We start from the raw sequence: 25,228 nt of genomic DNA on the forward strand, positions 1-25,228 counted from the left end.
AATGGTGGTAATAAGTTGTAACTCTAGCTGTAAATTTTAAACTCTTAGTCATTGTCAGACCAGTTTTGGATACACTAACTTGCCTATACATATGCACTTACTAGGAGTACACAATGTGCTTTTAACATAAATCTAAATAAAGTGGCATTCTTTTAGAAGCTATGGCCAATGAGCGGATATGATAATATGAACGTAAACCACAAAAATCAAACTTTCAAATCAATTTGAAACACCTAATAACACTGAAACAATACATTTGTAAGCAATAAATTGGACAAAAATGCCAAATGTAGCAAAAATTATACAAATTAAAACAGATATATGCAAATTGAAATAGTCTGACGTTTCAATAAATACTTAATTATAAAAAAAAAATTACAATTTTCTGGCAGTTATTTTATAATTCAGGCTTTACAGGGCTAAAAAGAAAGTGATCAAATCTAAAAGAGATGTCTTGAACTCATAACATGGATCAGAGTAAATCTGATTAATGTTCCACAACCTGAAACACATCTGTTATGTGACACAGGCATAGACTCTATATAAAATATGATGTACCCACTGGGACGTCTCCTTTTGGTTTATGAAGCTCCATTTTGAACCTTGACCATAGTATTTTAGGCCATTGCTATTATTTTAGCTATCGGCTAACTCTAGCTAGCTCGATTAACAATCTACTGTACTGGATGAAATTACTGGTGCTACAGCACTGCAGCCAGTCAATGCTGCTTGTGCTTGTCCTTGTATGTGTTTCACAAAAGCACTCCTTTATGAAAAAGTGTATCATAATGTGTATTTTGTGTTTCTGTTTCCTAGCTAACACAGCTAAAGTGGTGATTGATGTCCAGGATGAAAATGACCATGCGCCAGAATTCACTAGACCTCTCTACATTGGAGGAGTTGCAGAAGACGCCAAAACCTTCACCTCAGTCTTGCAAGTACAGGTACAACTACACAAAGATCTGCCTATTAACACAAATAGCATAAAACATACAGTTAAAATTGCTAATTACAGTAGAGGCTTAAACCAAGACCCCAATTTATGTACTTTGTAGGCTTGTAGTATGGATTTTACTATATTGTAAGGTACTGCTTACACAGTGATTGTTTGGAAATAGATTTTTTTTCTTGTTTTAAAATTATTCAAGTATTACAAAAATCACGATTGACAGGTATGTTTTTTCTTTCTCTGTTAAAATGTCTCTGTTTCCCTTTCGTATACCGGACTGCTACAAAGACTCATGTAACTGTAAACAACTTGAGCATATTATTAAAATGCCTTTCAGGACCCTAAATGGGTCACGGAGCCCATCTCTTTCAGCCTCTATCTTAGAAATTGCAATATGTTTTAATGAGGATGCCACAAGAGACCCAGGCAGGGTCCCTGGCAGAAAAGTATGCGCTTTAATATTTCATTACCGTTTTTAAGATCATTCTTAGATATTCCTCCTTCATTAGATCATTCCAGCGAGAGTGACAGGAACGATGAGAGCATCAGGAGAGCATGTTTCACAAGTTCAGACGATGTGCTTTTCTCACTCATGAACCGAGTATCTCAATTTGCTATTCCTCTGCTTCAAACACCTGAGGTTTGGGGCTTACATATGGGTTTTGTATGGGTTAGAACTATGTTTGGTTGAAGCTGGATTACAGGAACCAGCTTTTTAAACAATTTAAATAAACTGAGAGAGAAAAACTGGTTGCAAGCTCAATCGCCACAGAGTGAGGCAATATATCTAAAGGTTAAAGGAGGAGAAAGGATTGATGGTTAGATAAGGAGAGCTGACACCCTGCTGAGAGACAAACTGACTGGACTGAAAAAAAGCAGGGAAGACATACATGATCTATGGTGGATGAATAGATAACAGCAGGGAGTGACTAGAAAGATGGACAGGGATGCTAGCTGTACACATGGTAGCATCAAAATGAAAAAGGGAGTGAGACAAAAGCTTCAGAGTAACTTTGAGAAATGTGCTTTTCCCATCTTAATTATGAATAATCCTATCTCATCTGTCTGAAGCATGCAAATCGTCTTCTTCAGGCAAAATGTTCTTTTGTCTGTGTGTTGCTATGCAGGACGTTTCTGCCTTTAGAGTTTGCAATTTGCACATGGAGGAGTTGATGTGTTATTTTGTCACTCAGAGGATGCCATAATTCAAATCTTGATTAGACTACATCAACAATCAAGCTCACTCATCTCCATTATTTTTTTCTAAATTCATTAATTTCACTTTTTGCCTGTTAAAAATGTTCTTCCAGATGCATTTCTGCCTCCGTAGTGTGGTGGTTTACATATTTGCTTGGCAAAATAAAATCACTGGGGGTTGTGTAAAACTGCTAAATCATACATGCAGAACTATGGGATGTTGTAAACCCAGCTGAATGTAGCTATTTCTACTTTTCCAGCTGTGTAAATCTTTGATATTTAAGCTTCTTTCTCTCTTTTAACTACTGTGTTGACCAGAAATTGCCTTAAAGCAAAGGCCTGCTTGGTGAGGTTGTGTTGTTATGGGTACTGATAAAATGAAAATATACTAGACAGAAAGTCCAGCTTTAATAATCCATCAGAGTTTCCAGTGCTGGGACTTTTTTTTCCCTCCATCATGGCAATTACAAGGTAAACAGCAGAGCTACAATCCAATCTTTTTTTTTTTTTTTAATGGGAACAGCATCTGTTTGATCAGGATGCCTCGCTAGATAATGCAGCGTTGCTTCTGGGCTGAGAACTACCTTGCTCACCAAGTGCTGGCGTCATCTGTGCAAAATGCTTCTGAATAATTCTTAGGTGTGCAGGGCATGAGTATATTGAAATGTTTGCAGCTATTGCTCAATTATTCATTTGTGCCCACATATTTCATATATTTCATGTTTACAGGAAGTTGGGTAAGTGTACAGGTGCAAAGGCAAATAAACTGCGACTTTAGAACGACACAGGCCTGCTTGGATGTGGACATATCTCTTCATAGGTGCAGCAGAGAGACCCGCACCCTGTACAGTTTAAAGCAGCTCTTATCACTACTGCACATTTTAATGTATTGCTGAAAAGTTACCCTCACTCAGCCATGCATCTCTGCAAGGAAGAACCCAGAAAATGAAAAAGATGTATACATTTGTTCTTCAGTACGCCCCCCTTCCCGATCTCATCTTTCTCCTTATTACCTTTGTTTCTTTTTTGTTGCTTCTTTATTCCGTAGCTACGAAAAAAAAAACAACCCAGTTTACTTTGTTTTTATCTACCATATCTTAACCTTTGATGTGGCGGGTGTCTATATCTACATTTCTAGCCCTTCTTATAATAACCCTGCATAAAATCAATGTCTGTCTGAGAGTGTGTCTGGATTTTAATGTGAGATTTGCATGTATATTGAACAAGGGAGAGACATGATAGTTAGCCAGAATCATAGATTAAATGATCTGCTCAGATTTCAAATGATTCTTTTTACCCTTCCTCTGATTCAGAATTATATCACATTAAAAAAAATGAATGAACTGAAAGCCTTTGAACAGGTTTTAAAATCCAGAAAAGCAAAAATAATATGTGACCTCATGATGAGTAAAAGCTGAGACACACTATCAGTCCTGCGCTACTCAGTGTACATGACAGTGTCTTGTATAGTGTCAAACTCCTGGACTGAAATGATGATGGTAAGGAGGCAAAGAGCAGACCAACAGCATTATAATAATTACAGCGTATGGAATTTGTTTTACAAAACCCCCCAAAAAAACAACAGTGGCTTGATCATAGTGTTTTTTTGTGCATGATGATGATGACATTTCATAATGACAGTGATTATGGTAATGCTTGGCGGTGTAATTATGATCACAGTAATACCATCTAATGGTCCTTATTTTTCTTATTTTCCAGGCCCTGGACAAAGACACTGGTAACTACAGTTCTATAATATACCGTCTGATCGTCCCCCCTCCAGCTAGTAAAGACACTAAAGACACCAAAGATGGCTTTATCATTGAACCGTACAGTGGCGTTGTGAAGACGGCTATCATGTACCGCAATATGAGGAGGTCGTATTTTAAGTTTGAGGTGGTTGCTACAGACAACTATGGTCAAGGACACAGCAGCAAAGCAGACGTAGTGGTATGTATCATTTATGTTTTTTTACAATTATTACATTTTAATGGCAGGTTTACGATTACTTTTTTTTAAGGTGTCCAACCTAAAATGAACTGGGTGACATGATTAGTGCAATGAGATTTTTATTGCTCTTAGGATAGTGTGAAGGAAGCTGCACTGAAAGGATAGTTTTGCAAGCTGCTAATGACTTCTTACTGGAACAAGTAAACACAGCAAAACGATGCCTGCAGGGAGAAATCGTCTTTGGTTAACTAAAGCTAATGAGAGAGAGTAGTTTGAACTCATTTTTCTAAAAAATATGATAAGAGTGAGAGTGCCCATTTGATATGAAACTCTTATGAAATGTAGTACAAAAAAAATCACATATTAGTAAAAAATGTTGCTCATCTGAGTTCCTACTTGCTCACACAAAGGTCCCACATAAGGCAAAAAAATCACACATCCCACTTTAAGCTCTGCATCTTGTGTCTACTAGTCTGACACCTGCCTTTAACCTAAAAAATTATAGTCCAAGGTTGCTCAGTTAACCACGTCACTTCTAAAGAAGGCTTGATTTGTGAATAATTAATACACGTGACTAATTTACATCCAATATAGTCAAGTTAATTGCTTGCAGGTTCTGTAGTACCCTAGACAAAATAATGGCAAAGTACACTATTCAAATATGAACGTAGTCCAACCACCAACAAGCTATAAAAAAATGTAATCAAACTGCTAAATTACATGTGCTCCACTGCTCCCTTACACTGCCACATAAATCCTTTAGCAGGTAAGTGTAAAAACAAATTCAATTTGTGGCAAACCTGAAGCACATTTTGTGTGCTGTAGAAGGGAAATGTTATTCATTTGACTGCATTTACAAACATGTGGAGGTTCTGTCTGTTAAGATGCACCGAAATCAGAGCCCAGGATGTTATTTTTGGTTTATTTTAAGTGCTTCAGCGAGTTTTTATCTCAGTTTTCCTTTCCTGTTGTGTAGGTGTCAGTCGTGAACCAGCTGGACATGCAGGTCGTTGTATCAAATGTCCCTCCTACGTACGTGGAGAAAAACAAAGAGAAGCTTCTGAGGTAACGTTTGATGCTTTTGACAATAGAGCAAAAAGCTTGGGTTTAACCATTTGTACATCCAACTGATGAATGTAGTTTATCTAACAAAGAAAAAAATCTGTAGGAAGAGTTTTGGTGTTTGCAGAGGCAAACATCTAATCCTCTCTGAAGCAGTGGATTTTAATAAACGGTCCTGCACTTAAATATATGAAGGTCAGGTGTTTTCTTTCCTGCTGAAATGTGTGGCATCAACATGCCAAGATTGAAAGAGCTCTATTTGAAATAAATAATTTCACTCTAAGAGAAATCATCCCTTATTTTAACCGACTGCCAGCAGGAGCCTCCTGGTAACTATTCCAGCTGTCAAAGGGCATGGCTGCACACCAGAAAGAGATCAATTTGACCTGTGTGTCAGGTGTGCCAGAAAAAGTCTTTGCTGTCCAAAAACCTTATTAAAGCAAAAGTACAATTTGGCAAAGAACTTTTAGTCCTTTGGAAGAATCTTCTCTGGACGGAAAAAACATTAAACATAGCAGTGTTTGGCCAAAGAAGCATTAAATTGTTCTAGTACATACCAAAGAAAGCTTTTTACAAAAAGAACTTCGTATGTAAAGTATAGTAGTGGTGGAAGCCTTGTAGCTTGTGTCCAAGTATAATAATGGGATGGCTTTGTCAAAGTCTACGTATGAATCCCAGAGGGATTGAGAGGGATGGGAATGGACTTCAGACAGGCAGTATATACAGGAAAATCAAGTGTGCAAAAGGTTGTTTTTTATTTTCTAAAGAGAGAAATACTAGCTTAGTATGTTAACATACCTTTAGCTCTTTAGCAACATAGCTTGGTAATGGTATCTTGAGCGTCAAAACAATAAGGGCTAATAGTTCTGTGAAGGTTCTCGGTCATCCAGGTCATCGTAGTCTAAGGACCTGGGAAAGAAAAGCATCTGGACTTTCCTTGAAGACGCTTCACCTCTCATCGAGAAGCTTCTTCAGTTCTAAGAGAAAGCACCTGGGCTCGTGCAATTAGGTAGAGGATCAATAGGGGGTCCATGACCCTTTTGGGGACACTCCCAAAGGGCTTAAAACCTGGGACTCTCCACCAGTTGCTCGTAGAACTGAAGAAGCTTCTCGGATGAGAGGTGAAGCGTCTTCAAGGAAACTGAAGTCCAGATGCTTTTCTTTCCAAGCTCCTTAGACAATAAAGGCTAATACAAAAGGGATATACTTTTTGACACCTTTTTCACTTGGTGCTTGGATAATGTGTTTTACTAGACTTGATAAGACAGATCAAAACTAGACTGCTGGTTACCTTAAAATACTTAAAGCAGTACTTGAAATACCTGCAGTGTCATCAAGCAGCAAGGTAACAAAGGTGAAAGACAAACCAAGCTCTGTGCAAGCAACAAGAAGAGAACTCCTGTAAAAGTTTTCAGACTAAGTGTACTTTTCTTTAAGTCATTCAGCATTGAAATTAAGTTTTAGTCACAAATTGATTTATTTCGAGTTTGCACAGTTTGAAGTCCTTCTATTGATTTAGCGATGGTGTCTCCCCACAGGAGGGACTTAAACTCTAATTGTCACATGGGGTTTTTAACAACAGTAGTTAAAGAGCAAAAACACTCTTGTCTTTAAAATGTAGACGTGCTCATATAATGATTTCCGAAAATGTCCTTGTAAGAATAAGATCTCAAGTGTTTCATTAAACTAGAACACAATCTCTAAAACAGGCACATGCAAACCACCACAGTTACAGAGTGCACAATGGCAATTGTTCGTTTTTAATTGACGTTAAGAGCTACTAGTTTTAATACAGTGCTGTGCAAAAGTCTTGAGCTCCCTTTCATTTCTTTGCAATATTAACAAGCCACTCACCTCTCTCCTGACCTCCATAAATACTGATTGCAATTTCAGTTAAAAGTTCATCAGACCTGTTTCCACTGCTTTTCACTCCACTTCTTTTGTAATTTGTGTAATTTCTCCACTGAAACCATTTCTGATGAGGCTGGCACAGGACAGCACACCTGTGTCCTGTGTCATGTTTGCTGAATCTTTCCTGTTTTATTGACTGCCACATACCTGCTGTAGATAATTTTTTAGGCATGCCAGTTTTTCTTTTGTCCTCCACTTGTCCAGGCTTCTTTCCTTTTTTTCTGTCCTTCAATGATTCATAGGTCAGTTATTGCCTAACAAACAAACGTAAAAGAACAATTTCTCTGAAAGTGGTCAGCCAGAAGAAGTGGGATGAAAATAACAGCCAGTATCCAAAGAAAAACTCTGAAAGCCTGGAGAACTATTGCTCAAGACCCTTTTTAAAAATTGAAAGAAAATCTGGTTACTTGGAAGCAGAATAGAAAGAATTGAGCGGTAACTAAAACCTTTTTTACAGTACTGAACAGCTTTTGTATTGTTTTCTCTTTTGTTGAGAGCAATTTTAAAGGGTATTTGAAAGCCTCTAATGGCAAACATTAACTATTTTGTTACCTATGCTATCAGTCATCCCCTTTCTGCCTCCTACTCTCTCTACATTCTGTAAAATATCACTTGCTATATTCAAAGTACCTGACCTTATCCCCACATCAGTGGCAGCTGGAAAGTAAAACACTAAATGCATTTTCTTTTGTGTGACGACAGTCAAGCAAAACACAAAATGCGTAAATCACTGCATGATATGATATTTTATATACACATTCAACAATGGGCCTTTCTGTGACACGTAGCAAATACTCTGCACAGCTGGTGCTGGACTGATGCTTTGTTTTGCCTTGGAAATACAGTATAATTTGTTAATGACGTTTTAAAGCACTTGTCATCTTTTCTGTCTGATTCACACCCACATGCACATGCAGACACACATGAGTTAGTGTTCCTGCTGTGAGCAGGTGTTTCTGGGGGGACAGAAATCAATATTGCTCAGCAGGAGTCTGCCTGGCTGACAGGATTTTTTAAAAATGTGCATGTGGTGGTGTGTGTGTATGTATGTGTGATGTGGTGTGTTTGGAGTCTGACGGCTTTGTCTGTCCATATATATGAGAACTTGTTTGGATCTAAGAAACATTATTTTTCTCTACATTAATGTGTGTATGTGGATGTCATGCTGGGAATACTGAAGGGGTTATAATGCTTTGATGCTGTATATCAAAATCCAATCTTTTCAATCCTCAGCATTTTGGAACGCTATGTCCAGGAACAGATACCAGGAGCAAAGGTTGTCGTGGAAACCATCGGGCCTCACCGCCATGGGGATGGGATGGAGCAGGAAGACTACACCAAGTCAGACCTTATGATTTATGCCATCGACCCACTGACGAATAGAGCTGTATCAAGGCAGGAGCTCTACAAGTAAGAACTTTACCAACAAGCTAGCTTTATATGTAGAAAAGAACAGAAACTAATCTACGTGGCTTTGCGATTAAAACTGGGTTAGGCTACATCCTATAGTTGTGTTGTACATGTACAATAACAATAAAGGGCTATTCTATGCAGTCATGGTAAAAAGAATGTCCACCTTTTATTTAAGTTCTAAGTTTTTACATATCAGGACATAATAAATTATTTTCTTGTCCTTAGCAGCTCTTAAAATTCACAGGTGAACCACAACACATGACATATTTCACCATGCTATCATTTATTGAACAAAAACTGAGCCAACATCCAGAGACAGTGTGTGAAAAACTAACAACAACCCAATGGTTGAGTAGCTAGAACCATCTTTAACAGCAATAACTTGAAGTAATTGTTTTCTGTGTGATTTTTCTCAGTCTCTCACATTGTTGTAGGGGGTTTTTCTTTATAGAAATGCTTCAGTTCATTGAGATTTTGCAGGCAGTCGTTTATCCTCCTACATTTCAGTTGTTCTGAGGTCTCGAGCTTGACTAGGCCATTGCAACCCTTTGTTGCAGACTTGCTGCTGTGTTTGGGATCATTGGTCTGCTTTACCCACTTTAGCTGTCAGTTTTGATGCATACTCAATCATCCAGGTAATTAAACCCCAAAAAGTTGATTCTGGTCATCTGGGCGTAGCGTTTTCAGTGGGAGAAATGTTTCAGCACTCATCCAAGTGACTTCTTCAGTCTCAGCTGACTGCAGGTTTCCCAACCTTATAAACAGTACATTTGCACAATGACTGAACCTAGCACAACTGATGAACAATGTGCTGTGAGGTCAGTTCCTTGATATGCAAATTGTCATGACCATTGATCAGCAACCACTGGTCAAAGACCATCAATCAATGGCCATGAGTACCATTCACAGAGAGTTGGAGAATGGCTGCAATCACAGCATTGTAAGATGGTGACAGATGTACCCTTAGGCGCGCTCCTCGTTTCAGAGATGGTCTTTCCCTTTTCACATAAATGGCCTCCTTGACTTCCTGCACAAACCAGTGTTCCTCACTGTCCAGGATGTGTACATCCTCATTATTGAAAGAGTGTCCACTGGCCTGACTGGCCCGTGTAAATAGACTGCAGAGTCTTGGCCTGACGAAGTAGCTCTTCTGTGTTGTGCCCTCCGCTTAACCAGAGGTTGTTTGGTTTCACCGATGTATAAATCCTGGCAATCCTACTGGCACTTAACAGCGTACACTATGTTACTCTGTTTGTGTCGGGGGACCCGAACAGTTTTTGCCGCTAAACCCCCCTAATTTGGGGTTTGAAAGCCACGGAGACGCAGTATTGAGAGAAAATGCATCTAAATGGTTCTGATACTCCTGACACATTTGGGACCACTAAGGGTTTTTTCTTAGGCAGCAGTTGTCACTTGGATGAATGATGAAACATTTCTCCCACTGAAAATGCTACGTCCAGATGAACAGAATCAGCTTTTTGGGATTCAACTGTCAGAGTCATGGCCTCACTTTTGACTGTAGAATACTTATAAAAGCAAGTACAGTATACAGAGCAGTTCATGGTCAACTCAAGGCCCAAATCCTGTGGCTGAAAAAGAAGCCCACATCATCATACCTGCATCACTGTTCTTGACAGTCAGCATGTGCTTCAGTTTCTACCCAATATGACGCTCTGCATTTTGACCAGATATCTGCACTATGATCTTGTTTGTCCAAAGGCCATTCCTCCAGATGTCTTGTGGTTTCCTCAGATTCAACTTGGCAAACCTAAACTGTTCGACTATGTCCCGTTTTAGAGAGAAGATGCTTTCTTTGACAATCCTTACAAACAGGCCATATCCCTTCAGTCTTTTTCTAATTGCACTGTCTTGTATTTTAACATTTAACTTGCTAACTGAGGCTTGTAAAGTCTGAGATGTAGCTCTTGGGTTTTTCAAAATTTCTGACCTTGGGTTGAATTTGCAGGTAAGATTGGCAACTGCCTTGAATGTTTTTCATTTATAAATAACATTTCTTACTGTAGAATGATGGACAATTTGATGGGCATTCAAATTGTTTGGAAATCACTTTATAACCCTTTTCAGATTGATGGGCAACAACAATTGCTTTTTTGATGTCAGTAACACTCAGCTGAATGCTTCAGAGCAGCAAATTGCCAAAACCTCTCCTTTTATAGAGGTGCTCACACTGGCTGATGATCTGTTAATCAAGTTGCATTTTATTAACACCAGCTGGCTGCTACCCTTTAATTCCTGTGGAAGCAGCAAGGGTGTGTTTTGGCCTAGTATTTGTTAAATAAATAATGAATTTGTATAATATTTCATGTGTTGGTGTTCCCCTGGGTTTTTATTTACCTGATTTTAAGACCTGTTAAGGACCCAACCATTTCTATTATATTCTAATTCATAAAATATTTGAGTTTAAAAGGGTATTGTTTCCTTTTATGTGAATGTATGTTTAAAGAATATATACTGATCATTTAGTTGATGGTAATTCAAGTCTGAGGGGGAACTCAGGTCTGTCACCTTTTCTTGGCTCTATTTTAGGCTTCAGATAATCTAGCCCAGGGGTGTCAAACTCAAATACACAGTGGGCCAAAATTCAAAACTGGAACAAAGTCGCGGGCTAACATTAACATTTATTGGAAAAAAAATCTTCCTCCAGATATAAGAATGAATCTTTTCTTATGGACTCAAATAAGTTTTGCTGGAAAACTGAATATGAAACAAGCAAAGCTTAATACTAAACAATATATATATTAGCTGTATAATACCCGTAGGCCAGCTCTAATACTAATTTGGTATGGCTTCACGGGCCAAATGTAATTAGGCTGCGGGCCAAATTTGGTCCGCGGGCCAGAGCTATGATCTAGCCCATGACATGGGTCTTAAGCCTTTTTAGACAGGATCAGGTGAGTAGATTAAAGAGCAAGTAAGAGTGGTCTCAGCGGCCTGTTGGGTTGAGAAGAGGGCCTTTTACCCAGGAGTGCCAAGTCTGTTTCTGTAGACTGTATCAAAAAGATGATGTATAGTTTCAAATAACTGGGAAGGCCAAATTGTTCAGCTAGAGGTTTCACAAACCAGTGGATGATGTCCCATTGGCTACAACTGTCTTTTATATAAAGGTGTGGAAGGGTTTTGCTTCAGGTTATATGTGTGTGTGATGGGAGTTGCAGAGAACAGAGAAGTGAAAACAAGAGAAAGACTGTTAACTTTGAATTTCTTGGTGTTTTTATGCTATTTCTGTTTTGCTAACTTTGAGCCTTTACATGAGATATGCAAAAGATATGCGTGTTCTCAGTTACACTGTGTGTCTTTTATCCAAGGTTTCTTGATGGTAAACTTTTGGACATCAATAAAGAGTTTCAGCCCTTTCTCCCTCCTGGTGGCCGGATTTTGGAAATCCGAACCCCTGAAGTGGTTACCAGTGTAAAGAAAGCTGTGCAGACTGTAGGCTACACAGAGGGGGCGCTGTTGGCTCTGGCTGTCATTATCATTATCTGTTGTGTACCCGCCATACTGATTGTCATAATCACCTACAAACAGTAAGTACGATTTATATATTCTACAGATGCTTTATGTGATGAGATTGTGTTTAAAGAACAAGGCTGATAATACTCTGCATATTTCCTATTGTCAACAAATGAACGACAGACCAAAATTTACCAAAAGCAAACTGGTCCCGCAAATAGTTAAATGAGTAGCCAAAGCTATTAAAATAGAGCTCATTACCTCCCTTTGTGGCTCAAAAAACATTGAAAATCTGTAATATGGGCATGCTGCACTAAGTGACCATGTTCCTTCATTATAATCAACCTGAGCACTGTTGTTCATTTTGAGTCAATGTGCCCCTGGCATATTGAGCCACAGCTAAAAGTGCTCCAAACCAGATGCATCATTAATTTAATGCCTGAATAACATTTGATATAAACAAAAGCATCCGTCCACTTTAGAAAATCCTGAGTGTTTTTTTTATTTATTAGGAGCAAACTGTTTTACAGCTAAAAAAGCTGTTTGGGCAGGAAGGTCGTATGAAGAACCACCTTATCCATGTTTTTATTGTTAGTTTTGGTTTGTTTTGGGGGGGTTCACTTGATTGGGATTCATTTTTAGTTCCTTGATGAAAATGTGTATTAGTCAAGTATGAATCATTTGATTAAAATGTTTACACAATAGGAATCTGTTAAGTCAGCTGTAGAGTGTTGTGCAACAGTCTTGAACCACCCCTCATTTCTTTACTTTTTGCTTCCAAGCAGCCAGACTTTCTAGTTATTGTTAAAGTGGTCTTGGGAAATAGTTCTCTTGGCTTTCTGAAGGTCTCTGGAAGGTTTTCCTTGGCTTTTTAACTCATTTGCAGTTCAGTTTCTGTACATTTTTAGAAAATTAATTATAGAACAAAGAAGACCTAAAGAAGATAAACAGTATCTAAAAAGTCAAGTCTTTGTGAAATATAAAGATCCCCAAAAGTCCAGACACAGGACCTGATAGATCAGTTGGTTCATCATCACCCAAAATCCATCAGAAATTATCTCAAAGAAGGGAAACAGTGAGAAAAAGTCCATAAGAACTGGACTGAAACTCAATAATAACAAGTCTTATAGAGTGATAAATCCAAATTTGAAGTTTTTCTTTTGTTACCAGTGTCTACAGTCTAAAGAGGGACTGTAAAACACAGCTGAGGCTTTATCATGGTCTGTATTTCAGTAAGTGGTTGTGACGTTGGACCCGTTACACACAGAACACGGACTAATGACAGCACTTCTTTATTTACTCGTTTGGTTTTACTGTGGTTTTGTTTACTGGGACACAGACACTCCCGCTCCACTGTCACGTCCGCTCTCCTCTCTCTCCAACTGTCACTGTGAATATATAAAGAGTCACAATCACATTCACATCCCAGCACACCTGTTTACCCCGCCCCTGCGCCGCCCCGGGAGCTCACTGCGTCACCCTTCCTCTGCAGCCGGCCAGAGACCACACCCACGCCACAGTGGTATTGAAGAGCTTGTCAAAACTGATTGGCATGAGCTGTATTATGGGATGACAATGATCTCAAAACCACTATTAGTGCAGTAAAAGCATACCTGAATAGAAAAATCATACAGTGAAGGACTATCAGTCGTGGATTGGCTTTCCCAGAGCCCAGATCTCAACATTACTGAAGCAGTGTGGGATCATCTTGACAGAACAGCTTCAAGAAGCCTGGAGAACTATTCCTGAAGACTACTTAAAGAAATCACAAGAAAGCTGGATGAGAGGGTTCAGACTGTGCTGAAGAATAAAAGTGGTCTTATCCAATAGTCACTAACAAGCTTATTAGAATTGTAAAGAAATGAGAGGTAACTCTATTTAAACTAATGGCTCAATTAAAAACACTTAAGAGAATTCAAGCTGCGTTGAAGAATACCAGATATTGATTTTTAAGCTTGTTAGAGTTGTACAAACCCTGCCTTTGTCTTATATACTGTATATATAGATATTCATATATAGGCACGTGTTAAAATAAATAAATTACTGCATCAATTTCCCATTTTTCTAGCAAAATATCAACAAATGAGGAGTGGTTCAAAGTCTTTTGAAGCTCTTTGTAATGTATGTCTGATGCTGACACTTTCACTTCAAGCACAATTATGTCAGTGGCTGGAAAACGTGTGCATGAAGTTAAATCATCAGCATAAATTTGGCTCAACAAATTTATAATGCATGCGTTTAGGTGCTCAAAACTAATCAGTATGAACGGAGGATTTGACTTCTAGTGTAGCAAAGATAAGCCATATAGAAGACTTATCAATTTCTTTCAAGAGCATGTAGGCAGTCAAGCAGAACTGACAGTCGCTCTTTTTCCACTGTTTATCATCACCTGGGCCAGTCAGTTCCCCAGACTATTCAGCATGGCAGACTGCCCCCAGAGTGCCAATTCTAATAGTTTGTTTAGCTAACCACAGTGAAAGGCTATTAATTTTATCCATCTCCCAAACACGCGTGAACCATTTCACACATACACACACATCTGAATTAAATCAGTGCATTTTGGAAAGAGCCTTTTATCCTGCTGAGAAACAGAGACAAATAACAGACAACAAGAGGGAATATGAAGACAGAAAAAACATAAAAGCAATCATCAGCATGATAATCACTAGTATCTTTTGCTAAATTACTTTAATGAAGACCAATTGTCCAACTTCGCTTGTAAATTGCAGTAAGTAAACTTGGCTAACAAGAAGAACTGTGATTAATGGCTCAAATAATAACTAATCTTTCTCCCTCTCATCTGCCGCATCTGTCGCCACCAGATTCAAAGAGTGAGTACCGCTTTTATTTTCCCAAGATAAAATATTAATGTCATGGCTGTCTTAAACACCTTTCACTTTGATTAATCTGTTGACTTTCATTGTACAATAAGATGGATGAGATCAGAAAGAGCTATGAAACGGAGAGGACAGCAGACTATCAAACAAATGAATCCTGAAGAACATGGAGCATAAATGTCCAGAGCAGATGCTTTTATTAGAGTGTGTGTGTGTGTGTGTGTGTGTGTTTTCATTTGTGCGTCAAGTAGTAGTGCATATCAGGATTATGTAGAGTGGATAACAGTAGCACTCCTACGTTTTTATTTGAAGTGAGGATATAAAACTTTAAGCAGTCATTTCAACATATTGTTGCAGCGTCTGATGTAAGCAAACATTTACTGCATTATGCTGTGTGATTCGTATTACTCAGTCAGTGTACTTATTTTGAGTTCTTACTACTCGCGTCTGCATTCCCCCGTGTTTTATGATGCCATGCATTAAAACTTGAGTAGTTTGGGACTTTAACATGCTGCACCTCAACAAGAAATAGGTTTGTCGTTACTGGGTGGAGAAACTAAACTACCCTGCCACAAAAAGCACTTGCAGACTCCAGTATTTCTTTGGACATTTTCACTGTGGCATTGTTGCAGTAACCTTATTTCCATCCAGAGTTTGCAATAAGAAGCTATTTACTGCATTAATTAGGATTAAATATTATATTGCAAGCCAACACTTATTAATCACTGTGGTAATTATCCAACAGAAGGCTCTTACCTATTTGCTTATTTATCCAGGTGGTGATTTATTATTGTTTTTTAGCCTGTCAGTGCATTATAAGAGTGCTACAGTATCTGTAAGACTGAATCTGAAAATACTACAATAGCAGTATGCTCTGATACAGTGTTACACAACTGTCTTTTGCATTTGTGGGTTTTTTTTAGCATTTTGTTATGCTGATATTTCCTAATTGCAGCCAAGGCTTATATATTCTTAGACAGATTGCTGCAGGGAAAATCTTAAGGGATCACCAGTGTCATGACAGAGCATCCTCATGGAAAATGTAAATATGAGGCCAGAAATGTCAGCCTCACTGTGTTAGTAATGAAAAGGTCAGAGGTTACCACATTCAGACATCTTAATCCCCATGGACTAATGAATCTCTGTGGAAAATGCGACAGAAATCATTTGGGACTGTTTAGTCAGAACTAAAGTGCAGAACAGACTGATGTCTCCTCTACAGCGGACACTGGATAGTGAAATGATTTTGTTTGTCAATAACAAGGTATTGATAGAACACAGAGGAGACATTTTAGAGAAAGTAGAAAGTTAGAGCCTTCGTGCTTGATTATGCCTACTTCACTGTTTTCAAAGGTTGGTTCAAATGGCTTTGCTCTGACTTTAGATAACTAACTCTGCATTTCCTCTCTGCTCTGTCCAGGCGTCAAGCAGAGTGCGCCAAAACAGCCCGCATCCAGATGGCACTGCCAACAGGCAAACCTGGGGGAGGCACTGCCAACAACCTGTATGAAGAGCTGGGTGACAACGCCATGTAAGTGATGTGTGAAAGTGGCATTTAAACCGATGAGCCAAAGCACAGTCGTTAGCTCACATTTTGACGGCTGTTAAACTTCAGACTTTGGCAGTGTGGGCACTTTGGGAGCTTTGTGGTGCAGTCAGACCATTTCAACACATTTTCAATATTGCTGTGAACTATGTTCCTGCAGTTCAACATGCACTCTTGATTCCCAACAGAATAAAAATTGCAATTCAAATATTATCCCAGTTTGGTTCTGTTAAACTACTAAGGCTTCATGGTGGGAGAGTATACACAAAACCTTGCACATTCTATATAAATATACCACATATCAAACAGTGTTGACAGGAAAGCGATCGCCACCTGGACATGCTTGTATAACAAATCAAAATGCAGAACTCGGAGCGTGGTTACACAAACTATAACATCACTCTATTTTATTACTGAGTGCTTCTTATAAGTGAACCTTGCACCCATTATTGGGAAAGTCGACTGTGTTGGTTCTTGATCCTTAATCAGCACATATCATCATGACTGACAGACTTGTTGAACAACCATATTTAAAAACTTGGCAGCAAAGATTTGCAATCAGACTAATTGGAAAAAGCCTTGAGCCAGTCTTGTGTCCAGCTAATAAATGCTAAGAAGGCTGTGCTCACACAAAAAGCAGTCTGCATCAGATTGTTGGGAAGCTTGCTGCTTTAACTACAAGTCTGGTTACTGGGTGTTTTTCAGTACTAAGCAAAACATACAAAAATGTAGTAAATGTTGTAGTTTGAATAAAGCATGGTGAGATTTTCTTTTACCATTTTCACTGGAATAGAACTCACTGATTTATCAACACACTTGAGTTGCTTTGTTGAACTTTCCCAAATCACTCCTAAGCCGAGAGACTTTTCAAGGATTTATATGCCGAGTTAAAATATCTTTGGGCTTTTGTGAAAGTAGTCTTTTTTTTTAATCGGCGGGGAGGCGGGGGACATGGCCTTTGCTTTATTTCACATTTTCCACTGGCCAGAGAAACTGACACAAGCAGAGATGACACAGTCTTAGATTAATCAAGCAGACCTTGTAACCCCGCATCAAACTAACACCAAACAAAGCTCTGAGTTTTGAATGTGTTAACAGTCAGAGATAAACTCTGAAAATCACTCTCTGCTCTTTCTTACATATTGTAATGCATACTAATGTCCTCTCTTTAAAAAAAAACTGAATGTCAGCCAATCTGGCCTTACAGCAGCAGTCACTTCAGGGGCAAGTGATTCTATTCACATGAAAAACTATACAAACCTAAAACTTCAAATTCGGTTTAGTAACAACTGCAAAACATTAAGGTCAAAGTAAAAAAATAAGCTCAGGTGTCCTTGTGCTTCCATCAGATGTTGACAACTTTACTTTCACATAACACAAAATTTTCAGCATTAAAAAAAACCTATACGATAATGAGTCAGTGACTCTGAACCTGTGCTACAATGTGATGCAACACAAATAAGGCCCCACAGATCCCACATCCGTTTTAGTCATGATGGTCGTAGGCGGCCTTCTCACTGAATGTCCCATGATGGGTAACCTTTGAAAAATGGCACCACTCCGGACCCAGAACAGGAGGGAAGAGGTTAATGACACATTTTTAGAAATGTCAAACCACACTTTTTGGATGGTCCATTTGGTAACACCGTCACCTCACAGCAAGAATTTTACTGGTTGAAACTCCATCTGGGGCTTTGAGTTTGGAGTTTGGATGGTCCCCGTGCCTGCGTGGGCTTCCTCTGGATGCTCTTTTCACCCACAGTCCAGAGACATGCATTTTTAGGTTAACTGGTGCTGCAAAATGGCTAATGAATGTGAAGTTGATTTTTTTTTTTAATATATGGGATAAAGCACCTTGTGAATGTTTGATTAAAATCTAAAATTAAAATGTCTTGCGGTCTAAAGTGCTTTGAGTGCTAAATGCAAGTAGTGTATATTAGGTCAGTCAAATTTAAAAACAATCTTTTTCTTCACTCGCCTTCATGCCAGATTGTTTTTGATTGCATTTGCTTTGCAACCAATTTATTTGTTTAATCATATGGTCATGGACCGTTGACAGTAAACTGAAGCAATACAAATTGTGAAATTACTTTAACTTTTTATTAATTTTGTCCTCTATCTCGACTCACTAGATGGGCAATAAAACTAAAAGGTTTTATTGCCCATTTACTCCGTGTGGCCTTAAAAGGTCCCTTATTTCTGTCGGTTTTATACCAAACTGTGCTTAATTTATTCCCAGTTGTTACTAGTTTGATACATTTGACTTGGTTAAACAGGTTTCTAATAAGAGCTGTACGTACAGACACCATATTAACTTTTATCTGAAAGTTTTCTGACTTGCTCATGCACACATACACTGAAGGCACACAGATAGTTCATTTACAATTCCTTACTGGAGCGTTAAGGAGAAGTTGAGAGGAATTCTTATCAGCATTACATGCATCACTGGTTTCCTGCCTGTCCTTGATATGCCTCCCCACTCCCATTAACATGAGAGCAATTCATATGCAAGATAGCAGAAACTATCTGCTAATGACAACAAGGGATTTCCAACTGTATGCGTGTTTGTCATTGTGTGCGTGTGTGTGTGTGTGGATGTGAGATGATTAAAGCCCAAGTGATTCCCTGAAAAACGTGTGCTGAAATGAACTTGGATATGAGATAATTGAAATAAATGCGTCCCGTAATTTATAAAGACTGCCCCGGGCGATAATTATTTCTATTGATAAACTGCAGCTCGTGTTTAACTCAAGTGGGATCTTCCTGTATTTGTGCGTGTATGTGTGTTTACTAGGATTTCTTCCCTAATACTTCCACATCTATACTACTGTATCTGCATCTCTGCCTTCTTGCAGGCACTGAATCTCTAAAAACCATAAAACCCGGCAAAGTGCAAAAGTTTGCACATTTATAATTAAAGCCCATTATCAAACTGCTCAGTAGACTGATTTTCAAGGCTTTTTTAAATGTAATTACCTTTAGCTGTTCTCTTGACAGACTTAGCTTTTAATGTCTGTTTTCAATTACCTGTGAAAAATTAGGTGTTCTTAGCTTATTATTAGCAGCACATTAAATGAAGCATGTTTTTTAAATGTTAAATTAATAGTCACATTATTAAGTGATACAGCATATTTCATCTCTTGGGCTGGCTACATAACCAGATCTGTAGAATAAGTCCAGATTTGTTCAAATATGTATATTTGCATAATGTCCCCTTGTATCCATGGCGATACAGGACTTTTTTTCTCTTTTCTTTAATGGTGCTAGGCCATTAGGTAGCAGAGAGGAGCTTAATTTTAGCCAAGAAATTAAATTACAGAATAATACCCTATGATTTTAAGTACATAGCAATAACTAAAGAAATTAGGGGGAAAAAGGATTTTTCTAAAATGATGTATTATTTTTAAATTATTTACATTTTTTTAATCAAAACATCAAAATAAAAGTTTTAAATGAAATGCTTCAGTACATCTTAGACAAGCACTAAAATGTGTTCAAGGTGTTTTTTGCAGCCCCCATTCCTGAAGCAGCTGTCCGATCTTAGTATATAGTAAATATCTTAATGTATAGTAGTAAAGGATTTATCAAGGGTAAATAAAAGCCATAAAAACAAGGAAGACTGCATTAACACTCAACAGCAGCACAACCAGGGCAGAAAAGTTATAGATATAATAAATGGATATATTAAAAAAACAAAAAGAAAAAACAGCATCCCAGTGTTCCCCTACTTGTCTCTGATCTGCTACCATGTTTTATAGACACTGACCAAATTACTCCTTCATAAAGCCTCTATCACACAGGCCTATAAACCAGTGACCTCCTGGAAACCTCCAGGCACCGGGGGGAAAAGTGTATTCCCTGTCCAGTAGCTGAGTGGTTGCACGCCACGCTGTTTGCTGAAACTAACAAGCCTTCCAAGAAAATGTTCCGCCTTTTAAAGCGTGCTGGTTCCAGCCATAGAAAGTATAGAAGATAGACTACGCTACAATGACATCACTCATTGGTTTCTGAAGGCCAGCTGTAAAGCTTCGAGATCAGCAAATTGTCTGTCACAATCTTAAACTGGATATGATGATGTTGGTGATAATGAGAGGACTGTTAACTGCATGATCATTGGCTGCTGCCTTATCAATCTCAAGTCAGTAGCCAGTGAGCATTAGATTGGATGGTTAGGCTTTCTTTTTGGCACTTAGAATGGTATTAATTAGGCAAAGATTGATTAACAATGATGTATTAAGTTCTGAAGATCTCTTATCTTGATATAAGATAGGTCTCATTTATTTAAAAAAGGTTGGGGGGGGGGGGGGGGGGGTAATAATCCAGTCTTTTAGTTCTGTTGTAGATTATTCTAAATTAAGTCTTAATGAAGTTTCTCTAAAACTGCCTGGAGCTCTTATGTTTCACAACTCTGCCCATTTTATGATTTTTAAATTAATTTTATCACTCTAATCTTCTTCACATCTTATCATCTTCTTCATTTATTCTCTTCCACCCAACATCATCCACCGCTGACAGACAAAAGTGAGTAGGATGTTGAAAGCTGTGTCTGTAACGAGGAGTGTAACTCTGTGAATGTGTGACATTTTTGTTCTAATTTTGTCCTGGATAGTAAGTAGTTATTCTTTTTTTATATTCATGGTAGGTTGGTAGACCTCACAGCAAATGTGTTAACTGTTAGATTTTCTTTTAAAGCTGTATGGTTATGGGACACCAAGAGTCTGCAGAGTTTCGTCGCTGTCACAAACTAACACTACTGAATTCACTGATCAACATACTTTCGTTAGAGAGAAGAGAACGTAACCAGTCCTTTGTTGTAAGAAAATCTGCATACTCTCAACGCCTCATGACACAGTAATCTATCCCCCCGTCAGATGTGGCATCGTTTATAGCAGTGCTGCAGAAACGTCTTTGTGGTGTGCTTAAAATCTAGTTTCCTTTGTTATTTAAATCTATTTTTTGTGCTTCATCTTTTGGCCCCCCTGGTAAAAAAACAGCACCGAAATAAAAACATCTTACCTCTTAAGATCCCTCCGCCTTTGCTTCCCGATCTTTTCTACATTTATCTGTTATTGTGAGGTGTGTTTTCATTACACGTGTCCAACCTCAGGTCTAGCAGACTGTCCTCTTTTATCTGCCTTTCTACCTTTCCTCTTGATTCTGTTGTTGTCTCTTAGCATTGTAAAACATTTCATTTTATTTTTATCATTGCAATTGTTTTATCGGTGCTTTCATTTAAATTTCATTCAGCCACAATCCTTCTTCCATTTCATTTAGCTTTGATTTATATAGCTACATTTTTCCTATTCATTATTACCCTTGTCCCTCATATTTTATCTGTAATTCTTTTATTTCTTCTTTCATTCCATTTTCTGTCTCATTTTTCCCCCTCTATCCATGTACCAGCCGTTCAAACCACAGTGGTGCTTGCGGGAGTGGTGGCAGTTTGGATGAAAGTGACCGCCAACGTCTGATCTCAGACTTTGCCACTAGAGCGATTGCGGTCCATCGCCAGTGCGTTGCTAATGGAGGAGTGCTCCACAATTTCCCCAAATCTGAATCCAACATCACCTTTCTTTCTGATGAAAACCCCCTGACTATTAAAAATCCCATCTACCATGAGGATGGGACTATAAGTAGTCCAGAGACTCTTGGAAGAAGCCAAAGAAGAAAGGATCTTCTTGGGAATTTCTCCCCTTCCAGGAAAGGCCTTCGAGAGGCCTGGCTGAGGCTCAGCTCTCCCGTGTGTGATGTGGGGTTTGGTGGTTACAGCGGCAGTGACAGTGGATGGGGATCAGGTGGTGGACACAGCTGGACCCTCCCATCAAGACTGCATCGAAGAGAGATGTATGACGCTTTGAGGCGCCAAGTAGTTATGGATCCCGTTCAATGGGAGCTGGAGCTCCTAAAGGCCAAATTCAAAGAAAGTAAAGATGCTGGCCTGGATTCAGGCTTTGATCATGGGCTGGATTCAGACGTAATGGGAAGCCCAAGTCTGGAACCCAAACTGACAGTGAAAGAACAAGCCAGACAGTTTGAGCAACAGGCACTCCAGGAAATGAGACAAAGGCAAAACAGAGACTCCCGAGGATCTCTGTCACCTGATATTTTACTTTCTGTTTTGCCAGAAACTCCTCAGCATTACAAGCATGCCCCCACCCAGAGTGTCCAGAATCCTCAGAATACAGAGGGACCCCCAAGTATCATCGTCACTCAGAGTGACGGAGGGACCCCTCCGCCAAGTCATAAGCCAACTCCTCCAGTGCTGCGGCGCTTTGGGGCAAATTTAACAGGAAATCAGGCTTCAGAAGACAGACTTCAGGTCCACTTGGAGTTTATTCCCGATCCTCCTTCAACACCTCCACCGCCACCACCGCACCCTCAAACCTCTGCTCCTCCTCCTCCACCTCCTCCTCCCCCCTCATCACCTCCTCCATGCCATCCTCCTTCCCAACTTCCTGGCTCTCCAGCTTCATCCATAGAGTGTAACCATATAGAAAAACAGGCTCCTCCTCCTCCTCCTCCTCCTCCTCCACCCCCTACACCACCACCTCCACCGCCTCCGCCTCTCCCTCCCCCAGCGTCACCCTCAGTCCACCATCCATCCATGTTTGTCCTCCCGTCACTCTCAGAGGTGCCTGCTCTGCGGCCGGTGTCCCTCCGACCACCACCGCCGCCCCTACCGGTGGAACCCGAACCTCCCCGAAAAGAGCTGAAGGGAATCTTAAAGAACATCCAAAACATAGCAGACATTGAGAAGTCTGTGGCCAACATGTTTAGCCAGATAGATCAGAAGCAGATTCCGCTAAAAAAGGTAAGGAAGAGCCGGGCCTCCATGGATTCCCTGGATTCTCTCGATTCCTTGGATGTGCTACCAGCTGGAGGGGGAGAAGGGGGAGACAGTGGTAAAGAAGGAGGAGGAGGAGAAGATCCTCCACCTCCACAGATTCAGCCCAACCCTAACATGAACTCCATCGTTGAAGAGCTTGAGAAGCGATTCCCCTCTCAGTCAACAATGCTCTAGCCTTTCCTTTTCTGGAATTTCTTCACACTGCTGCGGAGTCGACCATAAAGCTGTCAGGGAACGGATGTTCAACTTCAACACCATCAGAAAAGGAACTTCGCAGAATATACTGTAAACTCTACGGGCAAAAGAAAAATCATTTTTCTCTCAGCTGAAAGTTCTTGCTATGAACAAAAAATAAGGTTAAAAGTCCCGCTGATGGGCGTTATTGAAACAAAACTTGTGAAGTATATTTTTCAGGTAAAGCCAATTACATACTTATACAACATACTGTAAGTTATGCTCGGTCAGCAGGAGTCTGTGTTTTTCACACACTGATATTTAACGAGATACATAGTTGTTGACAGACACTTGCTGTAATGAGAAACTGATTACAAGCTGGACTTGGCTTCAACGCTCCCTCTGAACTTTGAAACAAGTTGATTACAGACGTATCAGATGTGAAAAAGAAAATCAGACAAGGAAGAACATTGTTAACTCCGACAACCTTGATTGATATTTGCCAGACGGGGATTCTTTGTCTTCAAATGGGTAATTTTGTTGCAGTATTTATGCTCTTACAGAGCAACAAGCGGTGATGCTTACTGATTGATGCAATTACTGCCACATTGAGTTTTTCCATTTGATTTATTCTTTGTTACACAGTTACAAAGTGCTGTCATCTTTACTGTGACATCGCAGTCTTTTTTGTTCCCCTGTACAATTACATTTTCTGTCTTGCCCTATCAGCAGGCTGCTGTCTGCAACCACATTTCCATCTTTTCTATAAATTTGAGCAGTGCACTGTTTATCCTTTTCTGTCAAGTCTCCTAAAAATGTTGTTTCATATGCACAGCCCAGCCACAATATTAAAACCATCTTCCTGTCTCCTTGTTAAGTCTGAAGTACCTTCCCAGTTCTAGGCTCCATCAAAAGAAAATCCCTAAAGCAAACAAACAGGGACTATTTAGGATTTAAAATAGTCCAAAGTCTTCCAGCTCTAATAAGGTGATCAGAAAAAATGTCCTTAATGAAGTGTAGCGTAGAGCCATCCATTAAAAAGAAGATTTACAGCAGGATTAGAAGATGATATTACACCAGCTACTAAGATGACATATAAAGAAGAGACACCATGTCAAGAGAGAAATGTTTCTAAAAAAAAATTAAAAAAAAAGTGCAAATAAATAAAAAAAACCAAAACACTACTATAACTTTTCACACAAAGTAAAAAAAACAAACAAAAAAAAAGCTGCAAAAACTAAAGGTTTTGGGGGATGAGTGAAGTTAGCTTCACTAACCTCTAATGATCTGCCACCCCATAGGTAGCTACAGAGGTATTGTTAGACTAAAATAAATACCCAGATCTATCTCTTGTTTCCTTTTTTTCAGTGCAGGAGAGCTCATTCTCCTGCTGAGAGAGGCTGCTACCATCAGGCTGCCATGGGGCTGTGGAGATGCTGTTTGTCTCTAACAATGTTTACCTGGGTGGTATGTGTCAAAGTAGCATCTGTGCCACGACCCAAAGTTTCACTGACGGACGTTTTATTATAATGAGATTGTATACTTTATATATTACCTGTTCATGGTTTTAACGTAGGCGGCCTAATGGGTCCGTTTTTGATGGTAAGGCGATGTAAATTCAAGCTGTTCTTGCAAAACAGGATGGGATGTAAAATAGGCTGGCGGCTTGCTAAGGGGCAGTGGTTTCGAGGGTTCGGACTGTGTTTGCAATTATCTTGTTTGCTTCAAGTGAATTGACAGCGATGTCGACTCTGGTAATTCTGTGAATAAACTTCCTGTATCATCTGCTCCTATAATGTAAGGAGACTGTCTGTATTGTCATGTTGTGTGTCATGTTGGCTCCACAGTGTAGTGCAGGGGTGTCAAACATT

At 39.3% G+C, this 25,228-nt stretch overlaps 2 protein-coding genes across 2 annotated transcripts in view; both read left to right on the plus strand.

Annotated features, from left to right (window-relative positions):
* LOC102780475 (protocadherin-15-like) overlaps positions 1 to 25,228 on the plus strand; it is a 213,590-nt gene that overhangs the window by 166,563 nt on the left and 21,799 nt on the right. The window contains exons 29-34 of the mRNA XM_087844645.1: positions 817 to 944; positions 3,866 to 4,096; positions 5,073 to 5,161; positions 8,303 to 8,479; positions 11,809 to 12,027; positions 16,211 to 16,321. Coding sequence (XP_087700771.1) covers positions 817 to 944; positions 3,866 to 4,096; positions 5,073 to 5,161; positions 8,303 to 8,479; positions 11,809 to 12,027; positions 16,211 to 16,321 — 955 coding nt within the window. The remainder of the gene's footprint in view (positions 1 to 816; positions 945 to 3,865; positions 4,097 to 5,072; positions 5,162 to 8,302; positions 8,480 to 11,808; positions 12,028 to 16,210; positions 16,322 to 25,228) is intronic.
* LOC148101767 (protocadherin-15-like) lies at positions 21,180 to 23,357 on the plus strand. The gene is made up of 2 exons (XM_087845166.1): positions 21,180 to 21,187; positions 21,740 to 23,357. The coding sequence occupies exons 1-2, from the start codon at positions 21,180 to 21,182 to the stop codon at positions 23,355 to 23,357; spliced, it is 1,626 nt and encodes a 541-aa protein (XP_087701292.1).

Source organism: Neolamprologus brichardi, chromosome 8 (assembly GCF_056152115.1).
Source record: "Neolamprologus brichardi isolate AB-2024 chromosome 8, ASM5615211v1, whole genome shotgun sequence".
NCBI lineage: Eukaryota > Metazoa > Chordata > Actinopteri > Cichliformes > Cichlidae > Neolamprologus > Neolamprologus brichardi.